General features: G+C 36.8%; 1 protein-coding gene across 1 annotated transcript in view; it reads left to right on the top strand.

The window, feature by feature from the left end:
- The window catches only part of TRPM6 (transient receptor potential cation channel subfamily M member 6), a 173,585-nt gene that overhangs the window by 11,051 nt on the left and 145,102 nt on the right, over positions 1 to 17,432 (top strand). Inside the window, exons 3-4 of the mRNA XM_044678581.1 lie at positions 10,438 to 10,517; positions 14,231 to 14,269. Of these exons, the coding sequence (XP_044534516.1) occupies positions 10,438 to 10,517; positions 14,231 to 14,269 (119 nt within the window). The remainder of the gene's footprint in view (positions 1 to 10,437; positions 10,518 to 14,230; positions 14,270 to 17,432) is intronic.

Here is a 17,432-nt window from a genome sequence, read left to right as displayed (position 1 = left end):
CATTACCTTATCATTGTATTTGCCATTCCCTCATTTGTAGGCAATTAAGTCCTTGTTGGCTGTGACTGGTGATTTTTCACCTTTGTGTCTCTCACCTAGCAGTATTGCAGTCAGGAGGCCCTTAGGAAAGGTTTGTTAAATCAAATAAAATTGAAATAAAAGGAGCCCCAAAGACCAGAATCCTTGATGGAATGAGAACAACTGACATTTACATGGTGCTTTAAAGTCTGGGAAGAGTTTAACATGACCTCATTTGAGTTCACAACAGAAATATTATTTATCCCCATTTTATAGATGAGAAAACTGACTTGTCTATGGTCATGCAGTTAATCACTGATGACAGTGACTTTCAGAAGGTCAGAGTGAGGCTCAACCTCGAAGGTAAACAGGCCCAACTAACCTATTTGAGTTTTGGAAAAATAGGTCTTTTTTACACATTGGGTATTTTTAATGGGGCAAAACGGTCCTGTGTCCTACATCTTACTCTCATTAGGAAAGAGAAGGAACTAGTCATCCACAACTGATTTATTAATGAAAATATGTCCACCTGGTGTTCTTCAGATCTTTGGCCTGGATCAGTTAATCCTTGCTAACCTTTGTGACTACTGTCAGTCTCTGCTTTAGCTTTATAAACAAATTACCCACAGCAGGGTTTTGTCCTCATCTTGCCTTTTTACACACAGGCAGGCTTACTCTTTGACCTGATGGTAAACAAGTGAACATTGTTGGATTAAGAAAGACAAGTAGCAGAAAACCTAAAATTCAAGGCACTATTTGGAATTCTCAGACCAACCTCTGAGGTCAACGACTAATTTAAGCCTTTAACTAGTAAGATTTTCAACAAACTGGAAGAGAATTCATAGGTAAGTACTAAGCAAGGCAGCCTGGACCTTTCTGTCTCAATGTTTTGCTGGTAAGTTCTCCAGCCCTTTTAAGTCAGGACCCTTAAAAAAGAAAACATACTTGATCAACAGCTATGGTGTGGGAGACATTCTGCTCTTGGAGATGCTTTTTAGGCCCAGAGACTCTGTCTTTCTCTTTTTTCTCAGTTTCACAAATAATATTGCTTTTCTTGTGCACTGACGACAATGAGTCATATGAGAAATCTTCTTGATAGAATGTAAACTTTTTGAGGGCAGAGAATTTCTCATTTTTGTTTTTTGTATCCCTAGTGCCTAGGACTGTACTTGGCACAGAGGTGGTAAATAGGTTTTTTTTTTTAAAAAAAGGCTTTTTTTTAAAAAAAATACTCTTACCTTCTGTTTTAGATTTGATATTTAGTATCAGTTCCAAGGCAGAAGAGAAATAAGGGCTAGGTAACTGGGATTAAATGACTTGCCCAAGATCACACAGATAGGAAATATCTGAGGCTAGATTTGACCCCAGGACTTCTTGTCTCCAGGCTTGATGCTCTATCCACTGAGCCTCCTGGCTGCCTTGGCTCTTAATGAATGTTTGTTCTAGGTAAATATGGATGGGTCTCTATTACCTCTCTATTTTATCTTTCTCTCATTCTGTCTATCTTATCTCTCTATCTATGACATGAGACATCTCATTTACTCAGAAGAAAAACTTATCTGTATCCTGGAATTTCTTTTTACCAAAAAGAGATAGACCATTTATTAAAAGTGCTTACTATGAACCAGGCACTGTGCTAAGTGCTGGAAATTCAAAAATTAGCAAACAAGACAGTCCTTGCCTTCAAGATTACCCTATTGAGGAGTTAACCCATGTTAGATATTTTAGCTTTCATTCAAGTTCTTTTATTTTTTAAACCCTTACCTTCTATCTTAGAATCTGAAAATTGACTTGTCAGTGGTCACACAGCTAGGAAGTGTCTGAGATGGAATTTGAACCCAGGATCTCCCCTCTTCAGGAGTGTCCTCAATCCATTGAGCCACCTAGCTGCCCCCAGGTTCTAAATTATAGGATGTTACTCCCCCTCCCCCGCAAAACAAGAGTATTTTTCGTTGCAGAGTATAATGCACTACAAATAGAAGATCTCAATATATGGTTTAGATTTTTTTGTCTCCCTCCATATACTCCTTCCATGGGGACGGACATCTCTGTAGACTGCTAAAAAGCAAGACAAGAGCCTAAGTGGGTACAAGAGCCAACAAGGAAAAGCAGGAATCATGGAGAGCTGGAAGATAGAACCTTCTGGGCAACATCAGTTTAACTTTCTCTAAAATGAGAGGATCAGACCAAATGGTTATTATGATCCTTTCCTGATTCCAATCCTATGCTTCTGTTATTGGGGAAGTAAATAAAAGTTTAACATCTGCTAAATATTTTAAAATTGAAAATAGTCTGACTACCTATTATCTGAGCAACAAGCCATGGAGACATGCATGCACAGAGTTTATTTCCATAGCTCTGTGATCTGGGGCAGATGGTGTTTATAATTCAGTGTTTCAACACCATGAGTTCATGTTCCCATACCTGAATATTATGTACAGGTCCTAGGATCTGTTGTCATGACTTTTAGTTTGTGAGTGGATTCCTCAGAGTTGTTTTAATGAGAATCTCTTTGTTGATTGTTACTTTGAACCATTTTTCAGCTGGTAGTGGATTGAGATCCAGGTGTAGAGATGGGAGGTCTTGGGTTTAAATCTGGCCTCAGACCCTTTTTAAAAAATTTTAATTTTGAATATTTTCCTCTAGTTGCACATTTCACATTCTTTCCCTCTCCCCCAAACCCCTTAGCTGATGCACAATTCCACTGGGTTTTCCATGTATCATTGATCAAGATCTAATTCCATATTATTGATAGTTGGACTAGAGATATCGTTTAGTGTCTACATCCCCAATAATATCCCCATCAGCCCATGTGTTCAAGCAGTTGTTTTTCTTCTGTGTTTCTCCTCCCACAGTTCTTCCTCTGAATGTGGCTAGTTTTCTTTCTCATAAGACCCTCAGCCTTGCTCCCTCCAATACTTTCTAATTGCGTGACCCTGGGCAAGTCACTTAACCTCTCTTGCTTAGCCCTTACTGCTCTTCTGCCTTAGAATCAATACACAGTATTAATTCTAAAATGGAAGGTAAGGGTTAAAAAAAAAAGCTTGTGCACAAGTATTATTTGTTTATCCTCAATCTGTCACTTAGGTGGTGTAATAGACACTTAATAGTTGAGTGACTGTCATTAACTGCTCTCAGCCTCAGTTTCTTCATATGTAAAATGGAATAATAATGGTCTGCCCACTACGGGTTGTTATGAAGAAAATTATCTATGTATGTATCTCACTTAGTAACCTTAAGGAACTATATAAATGCTAGCTAATGTTATTGTTTGAAGAATGAAAAAAGTCTTATAGATTCGCGTCACTTCACTGTTGATTTTAGATATTTTGATTTTGATTAGAATTATTTAATGCAAAGACTTTTTCCAATTCATGTTTTCCTTTTTCATTCTAGTTACAATGATTTTATTTTTGCAAAACTTTAAAACTTTAGATGATTGAGGTCTATTTTGTTCTTTTCAATCTGTGTAGTTCATTGTTTTTCCCTTATCCATGTATAGTGAAGATACATTCTTTCATTTTCTCTTAATTTTTTGATGGTATATCTTTTTAGGTTTGGATTTTTAATTCTTCTAAAATTTATATGAAATAAGATGCTTAACTAAAGTTATTTTCTGCCAAAAAGTTTTCCAGTTTTCACAATAGTTCTGCCTCCTAAAGAGAGAGACAGTAATTTCTTGAGTTATTGAATTAAGTGCCTAGGTCATTTGCTTACAGTTACTGATAATCTAATTAATTGATTCCAATGTTGTAATCAAAGGGAGCCCAAAAGAAAGTCGATCTTAAACCTATTTGAGAATGAGCTTTGGGCTTCATAACTTTGCATATATGGCAAACTTCATTATATTAATGCAGAATCTGTTGTCTGTTAAATTATCAGTTCCCCAATGAATCTGTAGATCACACGTGTAAAAGTTTTGTATTTCGGTGGCAAAATAGGCAGATGGATTGATTATTACTGATATTCACTTGTTTGTCTTCCTTTCCTCTGTAGTTAGACTCTTTATGTCTTCAGTATCTTCCCTTTCTTAGATAACTTTATAATTAGAGTTAACATTAACTGTTTAGGGGCAGCTAGGGGGGCACAATGGATAGGATCTGAAGTGGAGGCCAGGTTTAAAGTCAGGAAGATTAAGAGTTCAGATCCAGCCTCAGACAGGTCCTCACTGTGTGACCCTGGTCAAGTCACTTAATTAACCCCAGTTGCCTCAGTTTCCTCATCTGTCAAATGAGCTAGAGAAGGAAATGACAAACTACTCTGTTATCTTTTGCCAAGAAAACCCCAAATGGAGTCACAAAGAGTCAGCCATGACTGAAAAATGACTGAATGAAATGAAAGTTTTTCTCTTTAACTCTGTCTCTTGGCTTCTCTAAATTCTAGTTAAACTCTTTCCATCTACAGGATGGTAAGGGTTTTCCATCCACTTCATTGCTAGTGCCTGGTTGTGTTTGTGTCATCTTCCCAATAGACAATGAGCTCCTTGAGAAGAACAGACTGTCCTTTTGTTTTTCTTTGTATCCTCAGAGCTTAGCAGTATCTGGAACATTCTAGGTGTTAAGAAATATTTGTTGACTGACTATTGCATTGTCAATCTACTCATTTTGCAAGGCTGGCCAGAGAGAACAGGAATAGAGATTTTCTGATTCCTTTTAGAGGACTCTCTGACCCTTAAGCCTGGGGACATAAACTTTTCCTTTGCTAAGTAACAGCCAGAAAGTTTCTATCTCTTTACCTTAATCTTGAGCTATCTCTCACTTCAATTCCCCTCCATCCCAGTGAAATAAAAACTCTCATTACTAGAATTTAGATTCTTGGGATTTTGGAGGCCTGGTATCAAATTGAAACATATCTGCAAGCTGCATATTAACTTAGAAAACCACCTATTATCTATGTTGTATCTTGTATTTTTATCTATTCTATTTAACATTCCTCACAAATACATTTTAATCTGATTCCCAAGTTTTGCTTCAGGTAGCTTGTAGGTGGAGAGTAAGAGTTTGACAGTTCCAGTCTGACAGCTCTCTAGAGCTGTCAAAGTTCTCTAGAGGATCAGGCTCAGATATGGAAAACCCTTCAAGTCCTGCCTTTGACTGTTTTGGACTTGTGTCCTCTGGTAACTCTTAACTTCTTTACCCTCTTGGCAATTCTAACTTGTAGAGAAGGTGCCAAATTGCATTAGTTGATGCAGTTTCCTTTCCTGGGAGTTCCTTATACCACTGAAATCATAGGTCCACTCCCTATCCCTAATACCTCAATTCTATACTGACAATAAAGAAGAAGGTAAAGGCACGCATATGCATGTCTTTGGGGAGGCCAGGGCTACCTTAAGAGAAGGTAATGATTGTAATCTTCTAAACTAGTTGGAATTTAGACTGTGTCTTTGTAGAATTCTTCTTATCTCTTTCTTGGAATAAAAATTTCTGCCTTTTTCTCCAAAGTCCTATAGAGTCAGTATACTGTCTCTGTCCAAAGTCCCCCAGAAGTTTGCTTTTCTTTTGCCACTCCCTTGCCTTCCCAAATTTATTCTTTGCTTAGTAGGAAGCCCTTAGCAAGGCATTAGAAATAATTTCATTCAAGTCAGTATGGAGGAATGACTTGGAGGCCTAGGACCTAGGTTTGAATTCTGACTCTGCCAATTGCTTCCTGTTTGACCTTGGGTAAGTCATTTTTCTGGAGTCTCAGTTTCATTTGTAAAATGAATGGATTAGATTAGCTGACCTCTAAGACTTCTAGCTATTGTCTGTCCCGAGAAGTTTGAGGCCATGATGTCAATTCCCTCTATTTTTGCTTTCTTCATCTCTTAATTAGGTTTTAGCTTCCTCTAACTTTTCTTCTTTTGGCTGGAGTAGAATTGTCAAACAGTGTGCTTCGTTTTTTTCTGTAGGTGTACTGAATAATCTCATACCTCCACCCCCAGCTCTAGTCTTTCTAACTTGGAGCTAGGAAAGGTCACAGTGGCAGCTCTTATCTGAAGAGGCTCAAAGTTTCTCTGGGAACTAAATCCTGGAGAAATAAAGTATGAAGAGACAGAAGAAATGAGGAGGAGAGATCCAGGTTTAGAGGTCAGACTATGGCTCGGGAACCCATCTTTGTTGTATCTTAAACATTTTGTGTGACTCAGTTCCTCACAGGGAAAGATATTGTTCCATGAGCAAATTAAAAAAAAAATAATAAAGTTCAAGAACCCTTGGTTTAGATTTTAGATGTTCTTAAATTGTGTGCATGCGCATTTGCGTGTGATGGACTCCTTTGGCAATCTGGTGAAGTCCATGAACCCCTTCTCAGAGTAACATTTTAAAATGCATAAAATGAAATACATAGGATTGCAAAGGGAACCAACTATATGGAAGCACATTTATCGAGATTAAAAGTTCTAAGTTCAGGACCCCTTTGAAATCTATCCATTGATCACTGGTTAAGAACTTGTGGTAGAGGACAAAGTTTCTTTTTAAAGGCCAACTTCCGCTCCTGTTCTTGACTCTATCCCCTTCCAGACTCTTTGGAAATCTTGAGCCATCAATCATTCTTCCCTCCACCATTGCCCATTTAAATAATACTCTGGGGCCTCTAAACATGTGCAGATCTCTTCAGAACCAAAAACAAGCCATGCAAGAGATAACCAAACTTCCTTTCCTTCAAATGTCTATCCTAGCCCCCTCCTTCCATATTTCGAAGTTATCTCTACTCTTTCCTTTCTTTCCTTTCACTCCTGATTTCTTTAAGATGACAAAGCCCCTAGATAAGGCAAGTGAGACCCTGAGAGTTTAACTGACTTGAACCTAATCCTAGACCTTCTGACTCCAACCACAATGGTCTTTTCATTAAGCCATGCTGTTTTCCTTCCTTTCCTTCTACTTCCTACCTCTCCACTCCCTTCCTCTCCACCAAACTGATGTTTTAACTTCAGAGAAATTTTGGTCTAAGCCAAAGCATTGAATGAAAAGGAAAAAAAATCAACAACAACAGAGTTGTCTTTGTAGTCTTTCCTGCATTCTAAGTGTGTTTATTTACCATGGGTTGGTACCTCCTTAAAGCATGTTTGGTAAGAGGAGAAAAAGAGATCCCTCTACTTGAAATTCTGTTTAGGACTGTTGCAATAAAGACCTTCCTTACCTAATTGGAGCAGCTTTTTGTAAGCTACTTTACAAGACTTCATATAGGAAACCCATTCAAAAATGTACAGATAGATATTTTTTCATGACACAAGATTTGGTAGGTCACTGCTTATTTAGTCCTTTTCAATACACTTTGAAGTCTCCATGAAAACTGGTATACTATCATAATACGCAGTGAAGTCCTTCTGTTATCTTTGTTCTCTTTTAAAGAATTGCTGTTAATTAATTGATACATTTTGGTTTTGACTCATTAGACCTACCCCCTACAAACTCGTAATCACCTTCAAAGTATAATCCCTTCGAACCATAAAGCAAAACAACTTAAAAGAGTGAATGCTATTAATAGTACATACCAGTTTTTACTTTCCTAGTTGGCTGTTACAGGAAAGGGTGTGTACTTTCATCTGAGCAATTTAGTGTCAACATTATTTAATGAATTTGACCTGATATTTATTACTGTTTAATATTGTCCACATTTAGGTAGTGGTAGTGAGGATGATGTCTTTTGGATTTTTTTTTTCTCCCATTCTGTATCATTTCCTGTAGATCATTCCATGTTCTTCAGAATTCTACATACTCATAATTCCTTAGAATATTAGAGCCCATTACGTTCATGTTCCTTAGTTTCTTCAGCCATTCTCAAATCGTGGAATATATAGTTTGTTTTAAACTTTCTTGCTGTTACAAATTGTTGCTATGACTTTTTGTACAGGTAAGTCTTTTCCTACTGTCCTCAATCAAGAACTATTAAGTGCCTTTTGTGTGCCATACACTGCACTGAGGGCTGTAATAGCATACTGTATTATGTATTAGAAAATCAGTATTGGCATATTCTTTTTTTTTTTTTTATTTTTTAAACCCTTAACTTCTGTGTATTGACTTATAGGTGGAAGAGTGGTAAGGGTAGGCAATGGGGATCAAGTGACTTGCCCAGGGTCACACAGCTGGGAAGTGTCTGAGGCCGGATTTGAACCTTGGCATATTCTTTTGATTAACATCTTTGGGATATAAACCCAGTAGTGGTCCAAAGGTTCTAATATTTATTCATTGATATAAGATGTTTATTTTGAGAAAGTAACATTTCCCAGTTATTAATAATTTCTTCTAGCAAGAAAATGGGTCACTTAAGGAAGTCCTATATTGCTGATACTTTTAAAAAAAAGGTGGAAAATTCAGTAACTATAAAAACATGCTTAAGATAGTCTATGTTTCCCTGGGTGTTTTGTTTTCTACATGTTGCTAAATGTTACATGTCACGAATGTAGCTCAGTGAAGGGCTGTCCCTTGAAGGTTAAAGACTTCCTTTTATCAGCTTTATTTCTTAATTAATTGGATTTTGAGAAATTTTTTCCTGTGACTTGCTCTTGGCCCAAGTGGACCATATTGGGTATCTCTATTATTTTTGAAACATGAAAGACCTCTAAGCCAAATCTTTCAATTTCAATTTTTACACCTACTCCAGATGAGGCTTCCCTTTCTATTTGTCTGAAATTGAGGGAGAATTCATTTACAGTTGGGGAGGCCAATCAATAAGAATTTGTATCCTAATGGGAAATAACTTCCAAATTGTGATTTTTTCCATGGAAAAACCCAAATGTAAGATTTGGATGCCAGTTTGAGACTCCAGCTGATCCCATCCTGCTTAGTTAGCTAATAGCAGTCACCTAATAAATACTTGTCAATTGTCTCTACTTGTCAGCTTAGACAAACCTTCCCATAAATCACATTGCTTAAATACATTTATGGAGAACCAACTAATGGAATGACAATGACAGATACTATGCAGTACTTTAGTCACTTAATCTTTATTGATGAAGAAGCCAGTGTTTTTATTTTGATAGTCTGTCACTGACATTGGCCACTATTTTTGCTGTCCATTGTGGTTGCTTTTTTGCATCTTCTTTATTACATTGCATTTACTATCCTTTTGACTCTTTTTTCTTCACTCTGCACTATTTCCTACATATTTTCCCATGTTTCTTGACTTTTGTATTCACTATTCCTTATGTTTATCTTCCATACCATTCTGTTAATGCAGGTATTTTGTTCCCAGATTTTTGTTGTCACAGCTTATGATGCTGTGGATGTTTCTATATGTGTAGGGTTTTCCTTGTTGTCATTATCTTCTCATCATTATAGTTCATCCCAGATGAGCTATGGATTACCATTATTTAAAAAAAAGCAACTAAATCTGTCCCTCATAGAAGCAACTCTTTGCTTAGATCTGGAGTTTACTTCCTTATATTTTTATTCTTTTTAACTTTATTCAAAAAACTGAAGATGAAAGTCCACAGGGTTTGCAAGCCATGTCGGCTACTCTTATGACTATTGGTGGGTAAGTGCTTGGTGCAAATCTGGATGGGGAAAGGCTGCTCTCACATCTAGATAGCTGGTTCCTTGTTGCTTCAGGTGCCATGATTTCTTTCAGCAACTCAGTCATTAGTGGAAACTCTAGGTCAGTGATGGCAAACCTTTTAGAGACAGAGTGCCAGGCCCTACCCTCACCCCATCCCCCAGACTGAGTGCCATGCCTCTTCCCCCCACAGACTGGTTAAACTCTGCCCCCTCATACCCCACACAGGGGAGGGAGAAAGCACTCCCACTGGGCTGCTGGATGAAAGGGTGAGTGAAGTGAGAAATGTCCTCAGTGAATATAGAGAGGAGGAAGGGAATAGCCTGAGTGCTCTGCTTCCCTCCAACTCTGCCACTTATGAGCTATCTGCCTTACCCACTGTGCACTTCCATTGGGCTGCTGGGGATGTGAAAAAATGTCATCAGACATGATGGAGATGGGGAGGAGAACAGCTCCTCCCAAGCCTCTTTTCCTTTCTAGTAACAAACTCTGGGAGGGGGTGTGGCAAGGGAGGGTGAGCACTATGCATGCCATCTTTGGCACCTGTGTCATAGATTCTCTATTACTGCTCTAGGTGAAAGGATATCAATATTTTTGTACTTTTTCTTTCATAATATCAAACATTTATCTGATTGGTTATATTAACTCATATTAACTATCAGCAGTTTATTATCTTTTTACAGTTAACTTTGCATAATGAATTAGCTGAATATTGTTAGTTTTTCATTTGGTTTAACAATCAGTTACCAGTTAACAGCAGTTGGTGCTGCTTACTGTAAATGTTGTAGAAACCTCTAAATGCTTAGCCTTCAGTGGTTTGACCCTAGTATTTTAAATGGTACTAATGTGGCTTAAGATATTTCAGGATTTTTTACCTTTCTAATCCATTGATATCACATTGCATTTTCACTCTCATAGAATGAGACTAATAATTGTTTTTCTCTTTAGTCTCAGAAGTCCTGGATTGAAGGAGTCTTCGACAAAAGGGAATGTATCCAATTTATACCCAGCTCAAAAGATCCTCACAGGTATAATGTTTAATGAATAATTTAGATATACATAATACATATATGCACACACATGTATATATATATATATATATATATATATATATATATACATACATATCTATATCTACACATCTCTCTATAAAACCCAAACATAGTATTTAGAAGACATTGAAAAGCAATTTGGGAACTCAGTTGTGTTTTTTTTAAGGAGTTAAATTCTGGAGAATATTGAAAGGAGGAAAAAGATTTGGAGTTTTATGCAGAGGCATCCACAAAAACAGGTACAGTTTATCTTGAGAACTGACCTAAAGAAAATAGATTGACTCCTTTCTGTATATGTTTCTTCTGGCTACTAGAATTTTTGTCCCTACCTCAATTCTACTTTTCTACCTTAATAATCAGAGATTATTCCTACCATATCTTCAAATCTTATTCTCACCCTGATTTTTTTAAATGGAGGAAAAAGCTTATTTTGCGTGTCAAAACATTTCAGGGAATATTTGAGATGAAAAGGACAACACAGAGAAGTGGGTTTTAGTCTATAAGATGTTGGCCCGACATTGCTTGATAAAGAGAAAAATACAGAGATCTGGCCAAAGAAAAGTGTGTGAGTATGTGTGTGTGTGTGTGTGTGTGTGTGTTTGTGTGTGTGTGTGTATGAAATGGGCCAGAAGGGACAAAGAATTATCAACACAGAACTGTCATAAATTATATCTCTTTGTTAATTAGTCATCACAGTTGCTGACCTTTTATTAAAAAAAATTTTTTTTTATCCTTACCTTCCATCTTGGAAGAGCTGTAAGGGCTATGTAATGGAGATTAAGTGACTTGTCCAGGGTCACACAGCTAGGGAAGTTTCTGAGGCCAGATATGAACCTAGGACCTCCCATCTCTAGGCCTGGCTCTCAATCCACAGTTGCCCCCTGACCTTTTATTTTCTAAGCGAAAGTACATTCAAAGACATGTTGCCATGTACATTCAGTAACGGCTGTATGATCTGTATGAATTGAAGACATAACTAAAATGTACAGATAATCCCCAGTTTTTATTTACCTTTCAACTTCCTTTTCATACCTCTTTGAACAGAATAACTGACTGATTTGTACTTAATTTCAGCAATTCTCATCCATTAAAAGTGACAACTGGTAGTGGAATGGTTAAAAGTCAGTCAACAAGCATTTATTAATCATTCATTATTTACCAGGGACTGTGCTAAGCATTGCTGTTACAAAGAGAGACAAAAAATGCTTGACCTCAAGGAGCTCATAATCTAATGTGGGAGACAACATTCAAATAACTATGGTTGTATAAGATATAGACTGTCTAAATGGAAAGGAATTTCATAGGGAAGGTCCTGGGAGTGGAGGACAAGGATTTGAAGAATCCCAGAAGTTAGGATTTGATCTGAAACTTGAAGGAAGCCAAGAGATTGAAGTAATGAGAAAGAGCATTTCAGGCATGAGGTACAGTCATAGTGAATACGTTACAGTGAATAGAGCATGGGGCTCAGTGTCAGGAAGACCTGAGTTCAAATCAGACCCTAGACTCTTACTACTCATGTGACCCTGGGTAAGTCACTTTTTGCTTTGGTTTCCTCATCTGTAAAATGAGCTGGAGAAGGAAATAGCAAACCACTCCAGTACCTTTGCTAAGAAAACTCTAAATAGCGTCATGAAACAATCAGACATAATTGAAAATGACTAAAGAAAAACAGTCTTTGCAAAGGCATGGAGCTGGGGGATGGAATGTCAATATCTGGGAGACTATGGAGTTTGAATCACCTACCAGGACGTTTGTATCTTGAAAACTGAGAAGCAACTTGCTTTTCCGTAAAAAACAGTAGATGATGAGGGCAGCTGGGTAGCTCAGTGGATTGAGAGCCAGGCCTAGAGACGGGAGGTCCTAGGTTCAAATCTGGCCTCGGACACTTCCCAGCTGTGTGACCCTGGGCAAGTCACTTGACCTCCATTGCCTATCCTTACCACTCTTCCACCTATAAGTCAATACACAGAAGTTAAGGGTTTAAAAAAAAAAAAACAGTAGATGATGAATGAAGCCCAGTGTTTTGCTTATGGGCAACACTGTATTTTTAGATTCACTTCAACTTTTGGGGCAGTTATTCTATTGCTCTCATTGCGTGTATATTAAATTGCTATGGTTAATTGCAAATAGAACTTTTTCTTATATACTTGAAATGACAAGAAAGTAGATATCAGAGGGTGTCTTCTTAGTTAAATATTTTCTAGTCACACCCTGGGTTTTAACTATGACTAACAAAATGTCAGGAAGTTCATTTTGTTTGGCCTCCAAAAATGTTTGCCAAATTCCAAAGTAAATCTCTGCCTCCTTCATGAAATAAAGATTATAGTCTCGTGGCTCCTTTTTCTTATAAAATGTGTGATTGCCATCGTAGAACTCTGAATATCTAGAAAAGATTTAAAGCAATGCAAATTACCAATCTTCAGCCCTGAAAGCTCAACAAGTATTATAATCAGCTGCACGTATGATTCATTTTAGGCTACAATTTCTAGGAAAAGGTGATTATTAATTTATAATCCCATGAAACATAAATTGATTAACATAAACATTTCTCCCACCTCAGGAAGTATAAGTAACTTAATGATGAGGCATGGATAAATATGTAGATAAATATGAAATATGTAGAGAGTCCCAAGTTCTGCTTTTTGGTACAGCCAGGTGGCTCAGTGAATTGTACTGGGTTGGGAGTAAGGAAGATCTGATTTCAAATTTGGCCTTGGATCCTTCCTGGCTATGTGTTCCTGGGCAAGTCACTTGACCCTGTTTGCCTCAGTTCCTCATCTGTAAAATGCACTAGAGACTAAAGTGGCAAACCACTCTAGTCTCTTTGCCAAGAAAACCCCCAAATGGGATCACAAAGAGTTGGACAGGACTGAAACAACTGAAAAATGACCGTCTATTTCTTAGAATTGCTCCGAGGAGTAAATGAGATAAGAGTAAAAGCCCTTAGCACAGTAGGCTGGTAAGTAGTAAACACTGTATAAAGTTAGCACTTATGATGTTATTATTTTTTATTTTCACTTTGAATTCCTTCTTCATCCAAATCTATTCCTACTTGATCATAAAGAACAAATATAAATGATTTCATTTTCATAATATTGTACAATTGACCTTTGTGGTCAGGTGAGTCAAACCTCTTCATTTTGCAGAAAATTGAGACCCAGAAAGAAGAAATGATTTACCAAGGTTTATGTAGGAATTATAGGAAAATGGTAGGAATTTCAAATGAGATCCCAAATCAGTTCCCTGCACCATCTAATTTTCATCTTTACCTTTTGGTTGAAAGGTAGGCAGTTTTTCATGTATGACCTAGGCAAAGTTTTCTGAATAAACTATGATCCCTTGTATCAAATCTCGGTGTCTGGCATTCTCATTTACTTTGTCAGTTGAGACTTCTTTGGTTAAAATTCTAGATTAAGCTAAGAATTGTCAACTGAGAAGAGTAAACTCCTGGAGAGAAAACAAAAGTTTAAGGGTGATGTTTTCTTGTATCCTGATTCTTTGAAGATAGGTAATCAGTGTTTGATAATTATGTTGATACTATTAATTATAAGATGAGATAAATTCTTTACATACCCCCAAAAGAATTTACTATGTATCTATTATTAAGAAAACTATTTATACCTTCTCTGAAAACTTTATTTGTCTTAAAATTTATGGATAAATTTATAGCTGTTTATTCTCTTCTTTAGATGCACTGCAGAATGCCAAGTGTGCCAAAATTTAATAAGGTAAGACTAAAATAAAGAAAAAAGAATCAGGGGGAGTTCGAGTAAGTAATTTTAACATGTTCCTCTGGTAGTAAGTGTTTAACAAATAGTCATGTGATGAGTGTAAAGTGGGCTTGCCTTGTTTACGTGTATCATCTTTCTTCTGCTACTGAAGGAGTATAGTTTCTATAAAGACTTTGGGAGTAAGATTTAGACAGGGTGAAACATTATTCAGATGAATAATTTAGATCAGCCCGAATGGCCAACAATAGTCTATTTCCAGAGATCTCTACTTCAAGATCTCCTTTTAAAATATCATTTAAACAAACAAGCAAGCAAACAAACTGAGTCACAAGGAATTTTTTTAGGCAAAAAAACTATTTGCTTCAGTGAGTTTAGGTATAGTGTGAGGGGAATGAATAAGTTTCAAAGAGAAGAGAGAACCCTTAAGAAGATTTTTGATGTTTTAAGTAGTTTGTTTTCTTGGGGAAAAAAATTAAAAAACTTAAATTAAAAAAAATTAGGGGCAGCTAAGTGGTTCAGTAGATAGAGAACCAGGCCTGGAGATGGGAGTTTCTGGGTTCATATTTGACCTTAGACACTTCCTAGCTCTGTGACCCTGGGCTAATCTAGTGATAGTGAACCTTTTTGAGATGGAGTGCTGGGCCCTGCCCTGTGCCCCACCTCCCCCCAGTACCATACACCCCTCCCCAGAGACCTTGTGCTGTGCCCTTCCCCCCACCTCCGAGTGACAGGCATGCCTCTTCCCTTACCCCACAGGGAAAAAACACTTCCATTGGGCTGCTGGGCAGAAGGGTGGGGGATGTGAAAAAAAATATCATCAGGCAAAATGGAGAGGGGGAAGGGAGCAGCTCCTCCAAAGTCCCTCTGCCCTTCTGGTAACAAACTCTGGGGGTAGAGTGGGGTGGGAGGGTGTCCTTGTGCCCATAGAAAGCGCTCTGTGTGCCATCTTTGGCACCTGTGTCATAGGTTTGCCATCACTGGCCTTGTCACTTGGCCCCATTTGCTTAGTTCTTACTGCTCTTCTGCCTTGGAGCTGATACTTAGTATTTATTCTAAGACAGATGGTAAGGTTAAAACATTTTTTTTTTTAACAATTGGAAAAAATCTGTCTTCTCTCCTTCCTTCCTAAATGAAAAGGTAGGAAAAAAAATTCCCAACCTTTGTTACAAACATGCATATTTAAAATTTACAAAATAAAGGAAGAATATGTTAGAATAGTAATTTATTGAGTTTTGGACATCATGCCTTCTTTAATGTAATCCAACATCATATGAGTATTTTTGTGAGGTGAGAGATGAGACTACTTTATCACATTTGATTCAGTAAGTGCTTGCAATCCACTAAATTCCCCCTAGGTCTTTCCCAGATGTTACAGTAATTAGAGCGCTGGATTTAGAGTCAGGAAGACTTTAGTCTTTCAAATCCTAACAGATACTGTAAAATTTGGGTATTGACAGAACTTACCTCATGGGACTTTTACGAAGATCAAATGAGGTAACATGGATAAAATGCTTTAAAAATCTTAAGGTCCTATATAAATGTGATGTTGCTGCTCCTTTTTTGCTGTGTAGCAAAATTTCTCTCATTTTACTTTACTGAAATTAGATTTTTTAAGCCTAGGTGAAGACTTTACACTTAGTTTTATTAAATTTAATCTTAGGATTAGCTTAATGAAAGCATTTTTGGATAAAAAATAATTTCTTGAGCACTTCATATATGGCAAGCACTGTTCCAAACATCAGGGATACAAACAAAAAATAAAAAAGGCAGTTCCTGCCCTGGAGATGTTTACCCTCTTTAAAAAATATTTTTATTGATGTCTTTGGTTTTTAGGTTGCCTACACTTCCACCTTTATCTTTCTAAAGATCTATCCTTTATAACAGAATTTAAAATAAAAGAGGAAGAATTTACAAAACCAATGTGTCTGTATGTATATGTGTATGTAATCTTCATGAAATATTTTGCACTCATGAACTTTGAAAAAAAAATTTCTATCTCTTCTTTGGACCCAGTTTGTTTTTGACAATTTCATAGTATTGATTTTTTAAAAAACGTTTTGTGGGGGCAGCTGTGTAGCTCAGTGGATTGAGAGCCAGACCTAGAGACGGGAGGTCCTAGGTTCAAATCTGGCCTCAGACATTTCCCAGCTGTTTGACCCTGGGCAAGTCACTTGACCCCCATTGCTTACCCTTATCACTCTTCTGCCTTGGAACTAATACACAGTATTGACTACAAGAGGGGAGGTAAGGGTTTAAAAAAATTTTTTTTTAATAAAAAAATGTTTTGTGTTTGTTCTGTTTATATGGTAGTTGTGTATTATTTCTCTCTGTTTATTTCACTTATTAATTCATTTACATCTTTTCATGCTTCTTTGTATTAATCATGTTCAGTATTTTTTATAGTAATTTTCAGTTACATTCATATTTTGTGTAGCCATTTCCTAATCAATGAACATCTATATTATTTGCGGTTCTTTACTAAAACAAAAAGTGTTGCTTTTTTTTGGTGTTTGTGGAGGCTTTCTTTTCTTCAGTGACTTTCTTGGGGATATATAAAGGGCTCTCTGTGTCAAAGGCATAGACAGTTCAATCATTTTAATTGGGCAGGTCAAAAGTGGTTTCCCTAAAGGAAAGTATGTATCAATTCACCAACTAATTCACTAGGCCCACAAATAGTGCATTAGTTTGTCATTTGACAACCTTTCTAAAAGAGACATTCTCTTTTACCATCTTAGCCAATTTTGGGAGGTGTGAGGTGAAATTTCAGATTTGAACTATTCTTTCATATGATAGTTAATAATTTGGAATTCTTATTTGGATAACTATTCTAATTGTCTGACCACTTATCTATTGTAGAATGGTATACATATTTCTGCAAAGGGGATATTTTTGGATCCCATGCCATTTACATTTTTATCTAAGTAGTTGATGAAAAATATTTATTTTTAACATTCTTTTTTTTTTACATTTTAATTTTCAAATTCTCTCCCTCCCTCCAGTCCCTATTTGAAAGTGAAAGCAATATAAAATCAATTATTCATGTGCAGTCATGTAAAACATATTTCTATATTAGCCATGTTGCAAAAAACTCAAGAAAAGTAAAGTGAAGAAGCTATGCTTCAATCGTCACTGAAAGTTTATTAGTTCTTTCTATGGAGGT

Source organism: Gracilinanus agilis, chromosome 1, assembly GCF_016433145.1.
Source record: "Gracilinanus agilis isolate LMUSP501 chromosome 1, AgileGrace, whole genome shotgun sequence".
Classification (NCBI taxonomy): Eukaryota; Metazoa; Chordata; class Mammalia; order Didelphimorphia; family Didelphidae; genus Gracilinanus; species Gracilinanus agilis.
The sequence above is the reverse complement of the archived record's forward strand: the minus strand, read 5'-3'. Positions and strand labels throughout refer to the sequence as shown.